At 48.2% G+C, this 20,908-nt stretch overlaps 1 protein-coding gene across 1 annotated transcript in view; it reads right to left on the reverse strand.

The window, feature by feature from the left end:
* The window catches only part of LOC137432196 (xanthine dehydrogenase/oxidase), a 296,924-nt gene that overhangs the window by 83,841 nt on the left and 192,175 nt on the right, over positions 1-20,908 (reverse strand). Inside the window, exons 19-21 of the mRNA XM_078782822.1 lie at positions 17,882-18,006; positions 14,156-14,289; positions 578-665 (exon numbers count right to left, since the gene is read on the reverse strand). Coding sequence (XP_078638948.1) covers positions 578-665; positions 14,156-14,289; positions 17,882-18,006 — 347 coding nt within the window. The remainder of the gene's footprint in view (positions 1-577; positions 666-14,155; positions 14,290-17,881; positions 18,007-20,908) is intronic.

The following is a 20,908-nucleotide window of genomic DNA, read 5'->3' on the forward strand; positions in this document are numbered from 1 at the left end:
GGCTTCATCCTGCCTCGTCTCCCTATTTGTGGTGTCTCGTCCAATCGCTGCTCCTCTGGGCGTGTCTATTGCCTGCTTGCTCGATGTTTTATCGCCATCTTGGCGCAATGCGTGGGCGCTTCCTGCCTGCACTTCCGGTGAGTTTTATTATTATTTATGTTGTAGTTAATGGGCCTTCCTCACGAGTGTCTATGGTGCAGTGCCAAAAGAGCCAAAGGATAGATCACATAGGATAAGAATTATTACAAAGGATAATTTACCCTTATGCCCTAAGCCTAATCTAGTTAACAAGCTCCGCCCCCTCGTGATGGGGACGAATAAACACTTAATCCGACATTCGGGCTAAACAGGTCCTCTACTTATTACATGGGGTGAATCTTCTTCTTCACGACAGTCGGAGCATGATACCTACACAGATCTACCTGATCTATATATCACTTTACCCCAAAATTCATAACAATATACATTTCTTTTGGAGATCTTTTCACACAATTTATCCTCACCGTGAAAAAAATTATTCTCACAACTGTCTCAAGATGATTTTTGTTCTACATTGTAAACAGCAGGTACACTCTACCTTGTATGTGGCCAGAAACGGGTGGCGGCCTCCAGTGACGACCATATCCACATCCCTTTCCAGTTCACAGCGGACTGGACAACCAAGTCTGAAACATATATCAATATTATCATGTATCATACATTGTGGGGTCATTACAGGTGTAAAAACATCTGTAATAACGCCTGTAATACACATATAACATGATGTACACTATCATACACCTGTAACAATGTAATGCACACTATCATACACCTGTAATAACGTGCTAGACACTATCATACACCTGTAATAACGTGATGTACACCATCATACACCTGTAATAACATGATGTACACCCTCATACACCTGTAATAACATGATGTACACCATCATACACCGATAATAACATGATGTACACCCTCATACACCTGTAATAACATGTTGTACACTATCATACACTGATAATAACATGATGTACACCCTCATACACCTGTAATAACATGATGTACACCCACATACAACTGTAATAACATGATGTACACCCTCATACACCTGTAATAACATGATGTACACCCTCATACACCTGTAATAACATGATGTACACCCTCATACACCTGTAATAACATGATGTACACCATCATACACCGATAATAACATGATGTACACCCTCATACACCTGTAATAACATGATGTACACTATCATACACTGATAATAACATGATGTACACCCTCATACACCTGTAATAACAAGATGTACACCCACATACAACTGTAATAACATGATGTACACCCTCATACACCTGTAATAACAAGATGTACACCCTCATACACCTGTAATAACATGATGTACACCCTCATACACCTGTAATAACATGATGTACACCCTCATACACCTGTAATAACATGATGTACACCCTCATACACCTGTAATAACATGATGTACACCCTCATACACATATATAATAATGTGATTAATTTTGGGGTAGGGGAATATATAGATTTAGGTAGATCTGAATAGGTATCATGCTTTGTCTGTCGAGTTAGAACGATCTCAATGTAATAAGTCCTGTTAGTGTTAGCTTTGTTTGTCGGATCAGGTGTGTACCTGTGATCATACGAGGATGATCCGGTGATAGGTAGAATAGCGACTAAGATAACTCCCCTGTGTGTTAGACCTGGTGATCAATCCATTGTCCCGTATGGCAACGCACTCTTATAGACACACTTAGCTAGGCCCTGAGCTGCACACATTAATTAATTTCCCTCTCCCACAATAAGACTTACGTTACAGGAAGAAGAGGCAGGAAGCCAGATCGGGGCACCGCCGATGGGGCCGCAGCCAGCCACATCTCCAGCTGGCATAGCAACACACATTGACCAGGCAGGCTGAGAGCCACGCCCAGGAGAACTCGTGATTGGCCAAAGGAGGGGCAAGCAAAGAGCAGGCCACCGATTGGCAGAGCAGGGAGGGACGTGTGATTGGGCAGGGAAGGGACAAAAAGCTTCCCCGTTATTGGGGGTAAGGAAGGTGAAGGAGCGACACACTGATTGGCCACCAACCGATGACACCATGGCCAATCAGGGCGGAAGGCGCGAAAGACTACCAATAAACGACGCACTGGTTGGAGGAGGAAACGCCAGGGAAGTCGGAGGACATCCGATAAAAGAGAGTGGAGACCGACATTTCTCTCTTCGCCTCTGCCTCTCTTCCCTCCTTGCCGTCTTTTGCGCTTGGACCTGTTCTTGCCTTTGGACTTTGGTGGAGAGACCAGCGCCGACAATCATCCTCCCCTGTTGTTCTTTCTCCTGGTGCCTGCGCGCTGTGCTGTGTGATGCGGGACGGACCGTGCAGCGAGGGGTGTTCGCGCCAATGCCCGAGCGGTTCGCGCCAACCGGAGCGCGGTCGGACGACTGCTCTTGGAGCTGACCATCCCGGACAATTCCTGACGACCACATCCAGACAGATAAGCCCAAACACGAACGCAAACACGAGGTTTTCTTTGTTTCATTCCTCCATTGTTTTGTATCTGAAGTCGGTGTGGGGACGTCTCGATTTAGGACATTTAATTACCGGCGCGTTCTTGTTATTGGCATCCGTGGTAATAAAGCCTTGTTCTTTCGCACATAGATTCCGTTTCGTGTGAGTTTAACTTCCACAGGGGAAGACATGGTCGGGGCCGTGAATACTGAAGGTAAGCCGCGGCATTTCCCCCAAACTCCCCTTCTCGTGTATGATCTGCCATTGATTTGATTGCTACCTCATTAAGCTCGATTCCATCCGTGGACGTTCTGTCTTCACAGAGCGTCCGCACGACAATTGGTGTCAGGAAGTGAGGATTTGGGCCCGACGGACAATTTTTTTGTCCGCGGCGGGAGATCGACACAGTCGGGCATACATTGCGCGCTCGGCATTCGGGCGCAAATTTGGAGGCACTAAAAATTGCTAATAGTCGATTGGAGTGTGTGAAACGCAAAATCGCGGTTCGAAAATTTAAATTCTTGTCTTATTCCTGAGGTAAAATACGCGAACAGGAAGCTTGTTAGCCAGCAGGGTAATGGCGGATGCCGACCTGGACGCGCGTGAGGGAAATGCCGAGGTTCGAAGTGAGCCGATTGTCGATGGGGAGGGGCATAGGGATGGAACTTCCCTCGCTACCGAGATGGTCCCGATAGATCTCCAGACCATAGTAAATTTATTAAAGGCTCAGAGTGACCGCAGTGAGCGAATGGAAAATAAAATGGATACAATGAGTAATGAATTGAGCGGCCAAATGAGGGGAGATATAAATGAATTGAGGGGAGGAATGAATGACAAAATGGATGCTCAGAGTGAGCAGATGGGAGAAATGAAAAATTAATTGAGGGGAGACATGAAGGGGCTGGAAAACAAAATGGATGCTCGGAGTGAGCGAACGGAAAACAAAATTGAAGGATTGAAGGGAGAATTGGAGGAGCAAATTGATGGATTGAAGGAGGGATTGAAAGAACAAATTAAAGGAATGGTAAATAAAATTGATGGATTGGAGGGGAAGATGGAGGGAATGAATGAGCAAATGAATGAACAAGGGAATGAAATTGAGGAAAGGAATGAACAATTGGAAGGAAAAATTGGGGAAATGGCACAGCAGCTGGGGGAACGAATTGATGGCATAGAAGGGAGAGTGCAAAACCAAATTACGGACGGACTGGGGGAATTTGAGGCGAAAGTAGAAACTAAAGTGGGGGAGATGGAAAAATCCATGGGGGTGGAAATTGAATTTAAACGGGTAGAATTAATGTCAAGAATAGAGGAGGGCATGACCCAGGATGTCCGAATGGGGGAAAAGTTGGAAGATAGCATTGGGGCCACGAATACCAGAATTGATAAAGCAAATGGAGATCCCTGGTGTTGGGCTAGCGGCTAGGGTGCCGGCTTAGGATCCTAGGATCCTGGGTTCGAATCCCGGTCGATTGCTGAATTTAACGCCAGGGGGGTTGACTCAGCCTGTCATCCTTCCGAGGTCGGCTAATTGAGTACCAGTTCACTGGTAATTCCCTGTTTGTCGTTAAAGGCGGCAAAAAGGGTTGGCGTCAGGAAGGGCATCCGGTCGTAAAACATTGCTTCAAAAAGGGGACCAAAAAAAACAACAACAACCACGGTTCCCGAAAAAGGCCAACCCCCGCTTTGCGGGGAAAAATGGCCTCTAAAGGTGGTTAAATGGAGACCTGGAGGGCTATCGGGGCCACGTGGATGCCAGAATGCGGCAACAGAGTGAGGAATGGGGACTCCTTAAACAACAGGGGGGTGAATTGGCTGAAGAGGTAAAGGGGCTGGAAGCCCGCGTAACCGAGCAGGAGCGGGGGTTAATTGAAAAAGGCCTGTGGGGACCGCAAATGGATAATGAACGAGTGAGTGATTTGATGCAGGAGCGACTGGAGACCTGGGACAATACCATCAAGGCAGAGCTGGCTCGGGTCCAAGAAAGCCTAAGGGAAGAGGTGAGTTGGTCCGTTAAGCATCTCCAGGACGAGATTAAGGTGACCCAGGAGACCCTCACCACGAGCCACATTTGGACACCAGAGGCTCCAAAACTGAATACCAGGGAAGGAAGGGGGGGGGGGGGGGGTGTTTTGGCCCCGGGCTGGATTTGGACAGGGAGGAATCGGGGAATAGAGTCTCTGGAAAAACAATCTCCCTCGTACATTTTGATGGATCAGGGAGTCTAGAGGCTTTCCTGACACAATTCAAGTGCGTGTCTCAGATCAATGGTTGGAGGGAGCGGGAGCGCATGGGGAATCTGGTGGCGACTGCGGGGGTCAGCCGCAGACGTGCTAAACGTATTCCCAGAGGAAATATTGACCAGCAAGGCCATCTGCGAGGCCTTGACCAACAGGTATGGGACAGGTGCAAGGTGCGACCTGGTCAGGGCACAGCTGCTGCATCGCAGGCAAAAGCCTAACAAGACGATGCAGGAGATGGCCCAGGATATTTACCAGTCTGAAGATAGCATACCAGGACCTACCAGCACAGGCGTGGGACAAGCTGGCGATAGAGAAAATTATGGCTGCTCTTCCTGACCCTGACGTCCGGACGCTGGTGGAGTTGCAGGACCCGCCCACGGTGCACCGGGCGGCGGAATGCGCGGCGAGATTGACCTTTTTGAGGAGGTCGAACCGCGCATCAGAGAGGGCACCTGTGACGGTATGGCAGACAGAGGTGCGGGATCAGGAGGAGAAGTCAGATTATGTAATAGGCCGAATGTTAAGGGGTCCGATCAGCCACCATCTGACACGTTTGACCGGGGGTAAATTTGCAGTGGGTGAGTCATGGCAGTTTGGTCCATGTTTGCCATCAGGACGGCCTGCTTTTCATCGGGTTGGGCCGGGAGTAATGGGTGCTCCACCTGGGTACCAGAGGGGTCCGTAAATGGGAACGTGTTTTAGATGTGGGAGAAGAGGGCACATGCAGAGGGACTGTAGACAACCACCTTGGCAACCACCTCCTAACAGGCTTCACAGCCCAGAAAGGAGGGGGTCCCCAGTGGGTGCACAGGTGCCAGAAAGAGGACCACTACCTAGGCCTGGGCCTGTCGGAATAGTGTTTGGGAAACTAGAATGAGCCGAGCATACGGGGCCATGCTCGGCTGGCAAGTGTGTGGAGAAGCGCCCTCCTTTGGTGAAAGTAGTGAATTGCAGAAAAATTGGCACGGGTAATCTAAGGGTTAAATGCAAAATTGAAGGAGAGTTTTGTGAGGCCGTGGTGGATACTGGAGGCAGTGACACCATTATCAATCCGAGTGTGCTAGACCAGAGTGTTGGAGGCTGGGATAAAATTGATAGGGTAGTAGGACACGGCCTCCAACTGGCTACAGGGGCGATGGCACCAATATTGGGACGCTGAGTGGTGAGGATGGAGATGGGTGGTTCAGAGGTCAACATGGTGGCATGGGTGGCGGAGGTGTGCGATCAGTGTTTGCTGGGATTGAGTTTCCTGGTGGAACACGACTGCCAACTAGACCTCGGGCGTGGTCATATGTGGTTGGGCACTGAGAGGCTGCAGTTGGTTGGACTGGGGGATGACGAGGAGGTGCAGGGAACGTGGCTAGAGGTGCCATGCACTGTGACCGTGCCTCCCAGGTCTGAGACAGTGGTGATGACGGAGTTAGCAGCAGTTGCTCAACCCATTGGCCAGCTGGGGCTAGTGGAGTCGTGGTCCTCGCAGGGGACCGAGGGATTGATGGTGGGTTGCACCCTTGGAGACACCCGTGGGCCTATGTTGGCAGTTAGGCTGCTCAACTTGTCCGTTAGCCCTCGCACTGTAAGGGGTGGAGCCATCGTATCCAAATGCAGTTGTGTAGTAGAGGTCACCGGAGGAAGTGTATCCACATGCTTGCCAGTACAACCGGAAAGAGGGGAAAATTTGGGGAAATGTGATTGGCCAGAGGGAGTGCGGGACATGATGACATGCTCTGAAGAGGGCCTAACATCAGAGCAGGTAGAGACATTGCACAATTTGGTTGGTAAGAACTTGGATGTTTTTTCTCTCTCTCCCGAGGATGTTGGACGCACGAGCCTCGTCAGGCACCAAATTAGTACTGGTGAGGCTCTGCCTGTTCGCCAACCGCCGAGGCGGCTACCTTTCGCTAAGAAAGAGGAGGCAGAAGAACAGGTGAGCAAAATGGAAAAGCCGGATTTATCGAGCTCTCGGTGAGTTCTTGGGTGTCACCCATTGGGCTGGTGAAAAAGAAGGATGGGACCACTCGTTTCTGTGTGGACTATCGCCAGCTCAATCACGTGACACTCAAAGACTCATACCCCTGCCAAGGATTGATGACACCCTCAATGCCGTTTCTGGCTCAAAATTGTTTTCTACATTGGCGGTGGCATCTACCATTGGTGATTTATTGGCAGGTGTAGATGGATAAAGAGGCGAGAGAGAAAACAGCGTTCACCACAGGCAAGGGTCTCTGGCAGTTTGTAATCATGCCTTTTGGATTGTGCAATGGCCCTGCTATGTTTGAGCGTCTGATGGAACGTGTTTTAATTGGCTTACCATGGCAGTCATGCCTTGTCTATCTGGATGACGTATTGGTCCACGCTCCCACATTTGAACATGCTGCTAAAAATTTGTCAGAGGTATTTGAGAGGTTAAGGGGTGCTGGGTTGAAATTGAATCCAAGCAAGTGTGAAATTTTCAGGAGAGAGGTGACTTACCTGGGTCACGTAATTAGCGAGAGCAGCGTGGCCACTGACCCTGGAAAAGTAAAATCGATAAAAGAGTGGCCCGCCCCCAAAAATGTAAGGGAGGTCAGAGGATTTTTGGGCCTCTGCTCTTACTCCAGGAGATTTGTGGCAAATTTCGCAGAAATTGCAAGACCCTTGCACAAATTGACAGAGAAAGGAGCCCGATTTATTTGGTCAGAGAGCTGCATCGAGGCATTCAGTCACTTAAAACAACGTCTGGTAGATGCCCCAGTTTTGGCATACCCGACGGATGATGGCGATTACATCCTGGACACAGATGCGAGCCAGGAAGGATTGGGAGCTGTGTTGTCACAAATGCAACAGGGAGTCGAGAGCATTTTTGCGTATTACAGTCGGGCACTTTCGAGGCCTGAGCGAAATTATTGCGTTTCCTGCAAAGAACTATTGGCCCTACTGTCTGCAGTTGGACACTTTCACCCTTACCTTTATGTGAGGGAGTTTGTGATCCGAGTGGATCATGCCTCCTTGCAATGGCTTCTTCGGTTCAAAGAGCCAGAGGGACCTTTTGCAAGGTGGCTTGAGAGGCTGCAGCAGTATAATTTCACTGTGCAACATCGGCCTGGCAAAGCACATGCCAATGCAGACGTTCTCTCTCGGCGCCCCTGTTTGGAGGCACAGTGCAAATTTTGGAATAGGCAGGAAGCCAAGTATTCAATTGGGCAGGACCAAATTGATGCATGCCTATATGCAGCGAGAATGACCAGGCGAACTTTGCCACAACCCTCACCTGAATTGGGCGATGTGAATTGGCAAGAGAGTCAAAGGGAGGATCCTGTTTTGGGGGCCCTTTTCCATTGGCTAGAGGAGGACAAAAGCCCTTCTTGGGAAGAGATTGCTCCACTCGGGGCACAGGTAAAGGCCTATTGGGCACAGTGGCAGATGTTGGGGTTGAAATATGGCCATTTGTATAGGAAATGGGTCACACCAACGGGCGATGTAGCTTCCTGGTTGATAATTGTACCAAACAAATTGAAGGAAGTGGTTATGGGGCACATACATGGGACTAGGACAATGAGACATTTGGGCGTGGCCAAAACTTTGTCCAAATTGCGGCAGAAGTTCTACTGGGTGAATTCAGGCAGGGATATTCAAGATTGGATGAGATCCTGCGACCTCTGCCGCGGTAAGAAGAGTGCGTGCAAGGCCCCGCTCCAGGTGTACAACGTAGGAGCACCACTTGAGCGGGTGGCAGTATATGTGGTGGGGCCCCTGCCAGTCACCCGCCAAGGGAACTGGTACATTATGGTGGCAATGGACTACTTTACCAAGTGGCCAGAAGCCTACCCATTGCCCAACCAGGAAACCCGGCTGGTAGCTCGGGTACTAGTTGAGGGATTCTTCTCCCGATTTGGCATTCCCAGGGAGCTACACACCGACCAGGGCCGGAACTTTGAATCCGCTCTCCTGCGGTCGATGTAAGAAGATCCTCCAAATTCACAAGACCAGGACGACCCCTCTTAGGCCTCAATCGGATGGGATGGTGGAGAGGTTTAACCGGACCCTTTTCACACAATTGGCCCTCTTTACATCTGAAAACCAAGAGGATTGGGACGAGCACCTCCCCTTTATACTGATGGCATACCGGACCGCGCAGCATGCGACCACTCGGTGCAACCCCGCCTTGTTGATGTTCGGTAGGGAGATGCGAGTCCCCACAGATTTGTTGATAGGACCATCACCAGAGGAACCGGGTGAAGCATCTATGGAAAGCTATTCAACCAATTTGAAAAGGAACATAGAAAAGGCTCACGAGTTTGCGAGGAAGCAAATTGGCTTGGCTTCCACGCATATGAAAGTGCGGTATGACGCTCGGGCACACACACCTCGGTTCCTTCCCGGAGACCTTATTTGGCTCTACTGGCCCCGGAGGAAGAAGGGTGTGTGTCCAAAACTCCTCACATTGGAAGGGCCCTGGGGTGGTGCATTGGCAGGTGACTGATGTGGTTTTCAAAATTCAGATGGGCCCGCATACCCTTTCACAGATAGTTCACGGGGATAGATTGAGCTCCTACATGGGTGAGGAGGCTCCTGGGTGGATTGGAAGGGTGAGGGGGAAATTAGGAGTGGTGGATGGCTCTCTTGGACCCGACCAACCTGCAACTACCTGCATTTGAGGTAAGTGTTTGGATGTGTACTGTCCCAGGCTTCAGGACTTGCTATGTAAATTGGGGGACATGTAATTTGGAGTAGGGGGCGGGTGAGAGTGATGACATGGTCGGTGAAGGGAGATGGAATGTGTGCCACACAGTGTGTTGTGGGTGGCGTTTGTTTATGTGTAGAAGTTTGGTGTTTTTATGTGGTCGTGGAGAATGGAAACTGAGAATGAGTGGTGATTATTGTGTTGGAAATGGTTTAGAATGTGATTCAAATGTGAATTGGGGATTTCACATGATAGCAGGCGATGGCAAAATCTTTTTGTACCATCTTCTCATTGAAATGTGTTGAGAATCGAATGGCACCGGGGGAGGAAATGTGTTTTGGCGATTTTGTGGGTGTGAAAGGTGTGCGTGTCCGCAGGTACAGATCAAGCTCTGAGGAGCGATGACTGCAGCCCCCCTCTGCGGCAATTACCCCTGACAGCCAGTGGTGACTAGAAATTGGAGCCCGTCGGTGGAGAGTCTGTTTGGGTGCCCTGGGGTGGAAGACTCCCGGCGACCCGTGTGCTGTGCGTAAACAGGGGAAAACAGAGCCTGGAGTGTGGAGACCCCCACCGGCGGGGTAACGGCGGAAAGGGCTGTTTGACTGTCACGGGGCCAAGAGGTAAAGGGGGGGGGGGGGGGCAATGAATTTGTAAGTCGAGTGACTTTTGTTGAACTGCGGGCACCACAGCCTGAAGCGCCCCCACCATCTTGATTGTGCGGTACCTCCCCGCTGCCTAGTTGAGAGCAACACACACATGTTTTTTTTTACATCAATGCCATGGTTCTGAAAGGGGAGGGGTGAAATACTATGTTCAAAAAGTATCCGACCTTTATTTTTCGTGCGTAAAAAAAAAGAAGCTAGGGAGGCGTTGATTGGTGCACGTATGTAGGCGATCCTAATGCGCAGGCGTGAATTTTTTCCCACCTGCAGAAGCTGTCATTCGACGGCAGACCGCCGATGTGTGAGGACATGTAAGTGAGCGCCGTCGGATTTTCGTTTTTGACAAAATGACGGAAAAACTTGAACAATGCTACTGCATCAAATTTTGTGTAAAGCTTGGCGATTCCCAAGTGGAAACGATCCGCAAGATTCAACACCGTTCATTCCATTATGAAGGAGGATTTGGGCTTCAGGAGAATCTCAGCGAAGTTCGTACCAAAGCTGCTAACGATTGAGCAGAAGCCACTCCGTTTGGAGATCGCACAGGACATGCTGGAGACTGTGAACAGCGATCCCAGCTTCCTCAACACAGTGATCACTGGCGATGAGTCCTGGGTTTATGGGTACGACCCAGAAACCAAGTTGCAGTCATCACAATGGAAGCATCCAACATCCCCGAGGCCAAAAAAAGCAAGGCAGGTCCGCAGCAATGTCAAAGTCATGCTGACCGTCTTCTTCGACTCCAGAGAAGACATCATGCGGAATGCGATGGACCAGCTGCGCGCCATCCCAAAAGAGGCGTTCCAGCGCTGCTTCCGACAGTGGCAGAACCGTTGGGAGAAGTGTGTGGCAGCCCAAGGAGACTACTTTGAACGAGATTATTATAAAAAATTTTTTATCTGGATGCGAGTATCTTTTATGAACAAAGGTCGGATACTTTTTGAACACACTACGTATACGTATGTCCTTTATTGAGTTAGTGTTGTAAGGATTTATGGAATGTGTATGAGTGGTTATTGGTGTGTGTTGAATGAATGTGGGCGAAATCCACTGAGCCATGTCACTCACCTCTAACACCAGGACAGGGCCTGCGGAAATTTAGGGGTGCATTCGGATGGCCCCGCAGGTAAGGTTGCGTTTTGTGGCTTCCACCGGGGGATGCGATCTTTAGACTGGGGTTTGTACAAATGTTTTATTAGAGTTTTGAATTTTGCAAGTTTTTTGAGTAAGGTAAGGTTTGTGGTTAAGTAGGTTTGCATGTGTTGTTTGTTTCCTCCCTCCGCAGGAACAACGAATTCTAATCATTGTAAATATTTGACTGCATGATTGTTAAGGGGATTAGCATGTTGAGGAGCATAGGTAGGTAGCTTCAGCTCACTTCCCACAGCCCTCCTGATTTATTTCATAGGCTAATTAAGTGTGAGACAGTAAGTGCTAAGACTGGAATGGTAGCGCCTGCAGTGAACCTCCGACAGTAGGGGCTACGGTTCCAGGGGAGGGGGTGGGGGGGCTGTGTTATGAAGTTTGGGGTAGGGGAATATATAGATTTAGGTAGACCTGAATAGGTATCATGCTTCGTCTGTCGAGTTAGAACGATATCGATGTAATAAGTCCTGTTAGCCCGGTTTGTCGGATCAAGTGTGTACCTGTGATCATACGAGGATGATCCGGTGATAGGTAGAATAGCGACTAAGATAATTCCCCTGTGTGTCAGACCTGGTGATCAATCCATTGTCCCGTATGGCAATGCACTCTTATAGACACACTTAGCTAGGTCCTTAGCTGCACACATTAATTAATTTCCCTCTCACACAATAAGATTTACAGGAAGAAGAGGCAGGAAGCCAGATCGGGGCACCGCCAATGGGGCCGCAGCCAGCCACAGCAACACACATTGGCCAGGCAGGCTGAGAGCCACGTCCAGGGAGGACTCGTGATTGGCCAGGGGAGGGGCAAGCAAAGAGCATGCCACCGATTGGCAGAGCAGGGAAGGACGTGTGATTGGTCGGGGAAGGGACAACAAGCTTCTCCGTGATTGGTCGGGGAAGGGACAACAAGCTTCCTCGTTATTGGGGGTAAGGAAGGTGAAGGAGCGACACACTGATTGGCCACCAACCGATGGACACCATGGCCAATCAGGGCGGAAGGCGCGAAAGACTACCAAGAAACGACGCATTGGTTTGAGGAGGAAACGCCAGGGAAGACGGAGGACATCCGATAAAAGAGAGTGGAGACCGACATTTCTCTCTTCGCCTCTGCCTCTCTTCCCTTCTTGCCGTCTTTTGTGCATGGACCTGTTCTTGCCTTTGGACTTTGGTGGAGAGACCAGCGCCGACAATCATCTTCCCCTGTTGTTCGTGCTCCTGGTGCCTGCGTGCTGTGCTGTGTGGCGCGGGACGGACCGTGCAGCGAGGGGTGTTCGCGCCAACGCCCGAGCGGTTCGCGCCAACCGGAGCGCGGTCGGACGACTGCTCTTGGAGCTGACCATCCCGGACAATTCCTGATGACCACATCCAGACAGATAAGCCCAAACACGAATGCTAACACGACGTTTTCTTTGTTGCATTCCTCCATTGTTTTGTATCTGAAGTCGGTGTGGGGACGTCTCGATTTAGGACATTTAATTACCGGCGCGTTCTTGTTATTGGCATATGTGGCAATAAAGCCTTGTTCTTTTGCACTTAAATACCGTTTCATGTGAATTATTTTCCACAGGGAGAATACATCGTCGGGGTCGTGAAGGAAAGCCGCGGCATTTGCCCCCATCCCCCGCTTCTCGCGTTTGATCCGCCATTGATTTGATTGTCGCCTCATTAGCTCAATTCCATCTGTGGACGTTCTGTCTTCACAGAGCGTCCACACGACAATAACATGATGTACACCCTCATACACCTGTAATAATATGATGTACACCCTCATACACCTATAATAACATGATGTACACCTTCATACACCTGTAATAACATGATGTACACCTTCATACACCTATAATAACATGAAGACTCATCTTATCTGTATAATAGTGTATATCAAGTACACTCACCCCTCCTCCTGATTCCCTCTCATCCCTCATCCTGATCCCCACTCATCCCTCTTCCTGATTCCCTCTCATCCCTCGTCCTGATCCCCACTTATTCCTCTTCCTGAACCATGCTCATCCCCCCTTCTGATTCCCTCTCATCCCTCATCCTGATCCCCGCTCACCCCTCCTCCTGAACCATGCTCACCCCTCCTGCTGATCCCGTTCACCCCTCCTCCTGCTCCCCGCTAACCCCTCATCCTGATCCTCACTCACTCCTCATCCTGATCCTCACTCACCCCTCCTCCTGCTCCCCACTCACCCCTCATCCTGATCTTCACTCAACTCTCCTGCTGATCCCGCTCACCCCTCCTCCTGTGCCCTGCTCATCCCTCATCCTGATTCCCTCTCATCCCTCATCTTGATCCCTGCTCACTCCTCATGCTGATCCCGCTCACCCCTCCTCCTGTGCTCTGCTCACCCCTCCTCCTGCGCCACGCATCCCTCCTACTGTGCCCTGCTCATTCCTCCTGTTTCCCTCTCATCCCTCATCCTGATCCACACTGACCCCTCCTCCTGATCCCGCTCACCCCTCCTGATCCCGCTCACCCCTCCTCCTGATCCCCCTCACTCCTTCTGCTGATCACGCTCACCCCACCTGCTGATCACGCTCAACCCTCGTCCTGATCCCGCTCACCCCCCCTCCTGATCCCGCTCACTCCTTCTGCTGATCCCGCTCACCCCTCCTCCTGATCGCACTCACCTCTCCTCCTGATCCCGCTCACCCCTCCTGCTGATCACGCTCATCCCTCATTTTATTCTACTTCACCAGTCCTCCTGCGCCCCTCTCACATTCCCACTTGCTTTCCATGTTCACTAGAACCTTCTTATCACATCACTATTCCATTTCCTCATCCCATTATTTCACTTCTCAATTTTCCTTTTCTTTTCTGCCTTATTCTCTCAACATTTCTTTCAACACCGGTTGATTTCTCCATTCTCTATAATATATTTCCTTATAATTTATACAGAATTCCCCAAACCATGCACACTTTTTAGCAGCGACAGCAGTGGCTGTGGTCAGCATGACGTTCCTTGTCTCCTTCCCACCAAATGCTCCACCAAGTCGTTTCACTGTACATTTCACATGGTTGCAAGGGATTCCAAGAACTCTTGCTACTGATTGCTGTTAGGGAATGTGGGGGAAGAAAGGCAGAGAAAATTTAAGAGGTGAGAATGTTCTGGCAGAACTTGGTACTTCCAAGATCCAGACTCAATTACCATTCCAACATCCAGTCACAGCTTGGGCATAATATAATAATCGGGTGTTATTGAATGGAATTCATCAATCGACACCATAATATACTGAAAATTAAGCAAACAGGAAGGTTGGCCACTTAACAAAAAACACAATATAGCATACTGAGTGTATTGAAGTTGACAACAGTCAACCATTGTGTCGACAGCAGTGACGCCAAGAGTTTGCACAGCTGAGTTTCTCTTTTACTGGAGGATCAGGACGATGGGACAATTACAGGTTGTGCCAAAAGTGATTTTTCTTCAGAAATGTATTCTTGAGGATTTAAAAAACAAATTGGCTCAAAACACACGAAACAAATTTGCCCCCTTATGCCCCTGGCTCTCCCTTTGTCCCCCAGTGCCCTCTGAGACGGGTGCATCAACTTCCATGTTTAAGGATCGATTCTTACATAGAATGATGTGTCATATGAAAGCTCTTCTCAAGACCAAACAAGATAATAAATCAGTTATTTAGAAATGAGCAAAACTCATCATTTGCCAAACTTTCATTAATTTTTGTATGGGTTTCAATATTGCAACATATTCTCAGACAACGAAAGAAAAATCGGAATTCATGTGCAAGCCTCATTGAGGGCATAGGCTGAGGTTCGAGCACCGCACTTCTTCCTTCTTGCAGCGACACCTTGCTGTGTCACTCCCCATCTTACGAGCGCATTGGATAAACGCCTTTGCCACTTTAGAGAGAGAGGGCTTCATGATCCACTGCGGTGCCCATCCCTTACCCACTTCTGTCTTCTTCCACCCAAACTTGGCTGGCGACACTTCTGGGAGCAATTGTTCAACAGAGGACATCAAAATTCTGGCCTGAAATATGGAGTGTCTTGTGTATGGGAGAAGGGCGTCTTTTGTGGGAGGAATTTGAGACATATCCCTACTTCCTTGGCAGACTGCATTCTTCCTGAAGATGTTGATGTCGTGTGCATCTTCTTCTCTTGAGTCGTACACCTTGACGACAAACTTCTGGATTTCTCCAAAGAGATTACAATCCGCCTCAACCTCCATGAAGTGTTCCACCTGCCGCAACACTTCGGTGAACCAGGGGTTCTATTCAAGGTGTTGGCACACCTTGCCCGTTCCTCGAAAGGAAGATGTAACATCATAGCGGGTGAATGCATGGAAGAGAGGGAAAGCCTTCACCATCGGTCCAGAGAATCGCAGAGCTCTTCGATGTTGATCCAAATAAGGTTTTCACCAGTGATGAACTGGATCCAAATCCAAAGTCTATCCGAATGTACTGACTGCACATAATTGCCACCACGTCAGTGTCCCCTGTTCGGATTCTCACAGAAATCGTCCCCTGTCAGACCACATTCATGAGGTGGACCATAATACAGCTGTCTGCCACTTCGCAATTACAGTTTACCTCCATCTGGACACTTGATCTAATGTGGATGACCGATGAGGAAGAGGTGATGAAGAGGCCTTTGTGTGTTGGGATTTGGATCTTGGATCCAGCTGTGATAAGTAGATGGTTTGACCAGCTGTGGTAAGTAGATGGTTTGAATCTTCCTTATTGTTAAGTCTCTCAAGAACACTGCAAAGTTGGTTTGAATTCGAACCTTCTTTGTCATGCATTGCCTCATTCCGGTTCCTCTCACGTCTCTTATCACTCCTTTCACACTCTCCTTAAAGTAGCAATCAAAGATCACATCCAAGCGCATGCAGGAGATCCGACTTACTCGTGGCCAGCAACAGTGAGAGCTGCTGGAATTTCCTCCAACATATTCAGAATAAAAAACCACTTGCAGATCCTCATGTCATGTTGTGAAGAACATCACCAAGGCACCCAGCAAGGATGCATGGCCCTTGGACATCCGGGCTTTCTGTTCCGCTGCTGTTTCCTTCCTTGACAGCTTCCCCTGGTTTAGCTTCAGATTTCTCACAGCTTGCTTCAGGACACCGGTTTCTTGGATCAGCTTGGTGAAGCCTTCGTATTGCTTCGGAGCTGCCTCTTCAAACTGGAACATATCTTGTGTGCCATTTTCGCTTTGACATACTCGTCCATCTAGAGCAGGGGTTCTTAACCTGTGATCCACGGACCCCTTTGAAGTCCGTGGATGGGCTTCAGGGGGTCCGTGAACCAGGCGCATAAAAATTATTTAAAATTTATTTTCGCGAGCTTTTTATAAAAGGTTTTATTTTTTGTCTATGTACAGGATGTTATGTACTTATTCTTTCTTACTGAAGACTAGTAGATCTGCAAGGTAGGTTGAAATGGGATGATACTGAGTGTACAGTCAGGTAACATACAGTTGTCATCGTCGTCAAGTTATAACTTCAAGAATAGTTCCCGTCGATAGAAATTGAAGAAAATGTCCCCTGCCCCAGATTTTAGCGCTGGCCGCTGGACCTCGTGTTTACAGTTTGGTATCGTCGTTTGCACGACCGCCACCCAGTGCCACTCCATAATCAAGTGCTTATTTCTCACTTTACACGACTTGTCACGACTCAGGAATCTTCTCATTTACTGGTGAGGTTTAAAACTTTATAGGAAATATCGCTGTTTTTGCGTGAACAAGGTTCCCTCTTGGGATTGATTACCTGTGGCACCAAAGGTGGATTGGGGTTATGATTTCACCCCCGTTTGTCTGTATGTTTGTCTGTCTGTGAACAGAATATCTCAAAAAGTTATGGACATATTCAGAAGAAATTTGGTGGACAGGTTGGGTGCATGACGAGGATGAATTGATTAGATTTTCATGAAGATCTGGATCCGGTTCTGGATACTAGAATTTCAAAAGTGATTCTTCACCTTTAGAGATGAGGCCAAAAGCGATTTATAGTACTATATCTCAAAAAGTTATGGATGGATTATGACAAAACTTGGTCGATGAGTAGGGTAGATGACATGAACATGCCAATTCGATTTTGGTTAAGGTCCAGATGCAGATCCGGTCTTTCAATTGGATACAAATCATAAACTGTTTTGCCTGGTGGACGTATGTGTTCTGCAAAGTACCATTCCTTACTGTCCATGACTCCCTTTTCATTGCAACTGGAAATACCAGAACATTCCGCAGCCTCCTCTTGGTCTGTATTGTCACATCTTTGTCTTTCCAGATCTTTGTGAATCCTGACATTGCTGTTTTTCCCAATTCTACCCATCCATTAAATTATACTCTGCGTTCTCCAGTTAATTCAGTCTTAGAACCCAGGAAATGAAACTTTTCACAAACACAATATGTTTCCACAAATACAATATAATACTTTGCACAAACATACAACTTTCCACAAACAAAGCACAATATGCTGTGTTTATCATGTGTATCATGTCAAAACTACATGTTGTGCTGTGTGACATTCCCTGTACTGGTTTGGTGGTGAAGCGAATGTTTTTTGGGTTCGCACAACGTAAAGGTGCCTATTGCGTAAAGCCACACACTAACATGCCACACACCAGCACATCACCAACCACCAGCTTATCGTTTAATATCATGTTTGATAACCCGTTATTTTACCTGTTCGAATTTCACACTCTGTGTTGTTGATATGATCTCCATGGTTCCATTCTCCAGGTCTGGAATTGCAATAGCTGCATGTGTTTCCAAATAGAAATGTTCTTGCCCACCTAGGCGTACCTCACCTAGAGTGAAAAGGTGCACTGATAACATATCAAACGATCTGCCATGATACAAGGGCTTATCAATGGAGTTTTCAATAATCAACCTTAACATGCATTTAGATGACTCTTTTTGACAAGGATTGACTTCCGGTTTCCAGTTCCTTGAGCTTGGTTGGCCGTTTTTTGACTGTCAAGTTTCCTCAAAGTTAAGTACTCCCGGTAGTTTTGTCGAGTTTTTGTTGTTGTTTTTTCTGCATGGTTCCAGCTTGATTTTTGTTTAAAAACTTGAGCAAATTTGGAAGAATTCGTCGGATATTCGTGCCGTGTTTTCAGCCCTAATTTTTCCTCGTCCGAGTCCACATACGTTGTTTCACTTGTCTTTTCTCCGTACCACCTTCAGCCTTTTTTTTTCCACAGTTCCCTTATTTCTCCTTCTTATTCTCCTTCAAATTCCCCCAACATTAACCCTTGTTAGTGTTTGGGGCAAAAAAAAAAAAAATTATATATATATATTGTTGCGAATATGGAATTTGGCCTCCATATCCGCTTGTAAATATTCCCCTATTTCCCCAATACTCCCCAACTATCCCCAATCCCCCATTCCCTAGTCCCATTGTCTGTAAACAACACTCTGTAGAACCGACCTTCCCCTTTATCCCCCATTAAATGTCGTGCCCAGGTCCACCGCATCTCACGTAGACAACTTTCGGACATCTTGCTAGTTATTCTTAGTCTATGTCAGTTAAGGACTCCTTTCCATTAATTCTGACTTCGTTGCACCAGAATGTGATTATATGGCACCAGTAGTGAGTTTAGGACCTTCCCATACCTCCTTCCATCTTCTTCCCCAAACAACAACAACAACAACAACAACTACAGCTACAACAACAACAACAACTACAGCTACAACAACAACTACAACCACGGCGCGCGGGGGGAGTGTGCGTCCTCCCACCAGCTCGGTTAGCCGCCATGACCATGCGCTCCACGGGGTTACCACGAAGGGGCTCCCTGTCAGCCCCTCGTCAAGGGCGGAGCCGGTAACCCCCCCGCATGCACCCAATGAGAAGCAACGAGCCGATTCCATCTGGGGCGGAGCTAACGAGCCGAGGGCGTGTCACTCCCCGCCGGATATACGCAGCGACTTACCGGATGTGAGGTCAGATGCGCCCCGAGCTTGAGAAGACAAGAGAGCCACCTCCGAGCGCTGAGAGACCTCCTGCATCTTTTGGGCCGCGCTATCCTGTCCCTGAGCACAAGGTGCACCTTGTGCTGGCCATCGAATACCCGCTTTCCTTGCCATCAATCCCCGTGTGAGTCAGTTTTTGTCCTGTTTCTCTGTGGTCTGTCGGGAATAATATAAGATTGTGTCTAAGTGCCTATCTTCCTTTGCTGTCCCTCTTGTAGTTGTAATCTAACCTTCCGAACGAATATAACCTCCTCCGGAGGTCTTGAGAACCGTATCCCTGGTGTCGTGTCATTTTAATCCCAGCCGTGTGTCTTTTCCTTCATTGACCTAGCGTAGCGCGATTAGTCAACGTTCGGGTATAATCGGGTAACTTGTGCAGACGTGGTCATACCAAACCGCTCGGTAAATAACATCCACCACCACGTCTGTAACAATATCTTCTAGCTTTTGCTTTACTCTTCTCTCTTTTTCTTCCTCTTCTACTTCTTTACCTAACCCACAATAGTAATAACTGATAAATATATTTTAAAAAAGGCAACCGCTCACGCTGAACCTACCAAATGCTTTTATACACCTCCACATCTTACCCTGAGGTATTCACAGTGCCATTTAAAATGTTTCAATTTCCTTTTTGTCCCATGTTGAATTCTCTATTCTATTATAATTCACTCTTCTTTATCCTCTTCAAAAGTTTGTTTTAAACAAATCCTCCCACTATACCAACACATACTGTTCTTCCTTTCGACATTCCCTAAACCCGCCTTTGTGTCACCCCAACTGTAACATTTTCAAACGTACATCCGACTTGAACGTTTCAAGAACCCAAACTCGTAATGGATGTTTGTATTTAATTAATCGCTCATTTTGTACAACACACCAGCGTCCCACTCCATGTCCCCTCCCTCTACTCCTTCCTACCCCCATTCATCACGACATTTCCCCTACCCCTCCCTTTCAAACTTCCCCCTCCCCATTCAAATCTCCTTCCTCACCCCTCCCCTGCAAAACTCCCCCTTCAAATCTCCCCCATCACCGCTCCCCATTCAAGTGTCCCCTCTCACCGCGCCTCCTCATAGTTGCCTAACTCATCCACAAAGCTGCCTCTTCTGCGCTTCCTCTCTCGTCCAACTCATTCCTCCACCTCCTCCAATTCTTTGCTTAACTCTGTCCACCCCCTCCCCCTTCACTCTGCCTCTGGAACAAGCTCCCTCACTCTCTTCAACCCCTCTCCTCCCTCCAGGTCTTTAAAACAGCTGTTCACCACCATCTCTTCCCCCATCCAAAACCTTAGGCTTTTCTACCCCTGTCAATACACCCCAAATCCACCTTTTTCAAATTCCGTTTTTCTTTCCTGAAATTCCTAGCAGTGTCCATTTGTTTTATACCGTGTACGTGTACCTTCCCTTCCCCCATCCCTACCTCACCCTCCCCAACCCTCTCTCTTCCACAGATCTACCACTGTGCTTGTTCTCTGCTGCTGCTGTTGTGCTTGTTCTCTGCTGCTGCTGTTGTGCTTCCCTCTCTGTCCCTTCCCTCTTGTCTCCTGCTCCCTTTATCATATGTTTTTTTTTGTCGTTGTTGTATACAAGATCGAGGCTCGTGTAAGAGATAAATAACATTAATCACATAAAAAAAACGGACACACAAAACATACAATAAAGGGAGCGGGAGCCAAGATGGGGAGAGAGAGGGAAGCACACAAGTACAACAGCAGAGACCAGGGACATTGGGAGA

The sequence above is a fragment of the Myxine glutinosa genome, chromosome 8, assembly GCF_964187855.1.
Source record: "Myxine glutinosa chromosome 8, kmMyxGlut1.1, whole genome shotgun sequence".
NCBI classification, from domain to species: Eukaryota; Metazoa; Chordata; class Myxini; order Myxiniformes; family Myxinidae; genus Myxine; species Myxine glutinosa.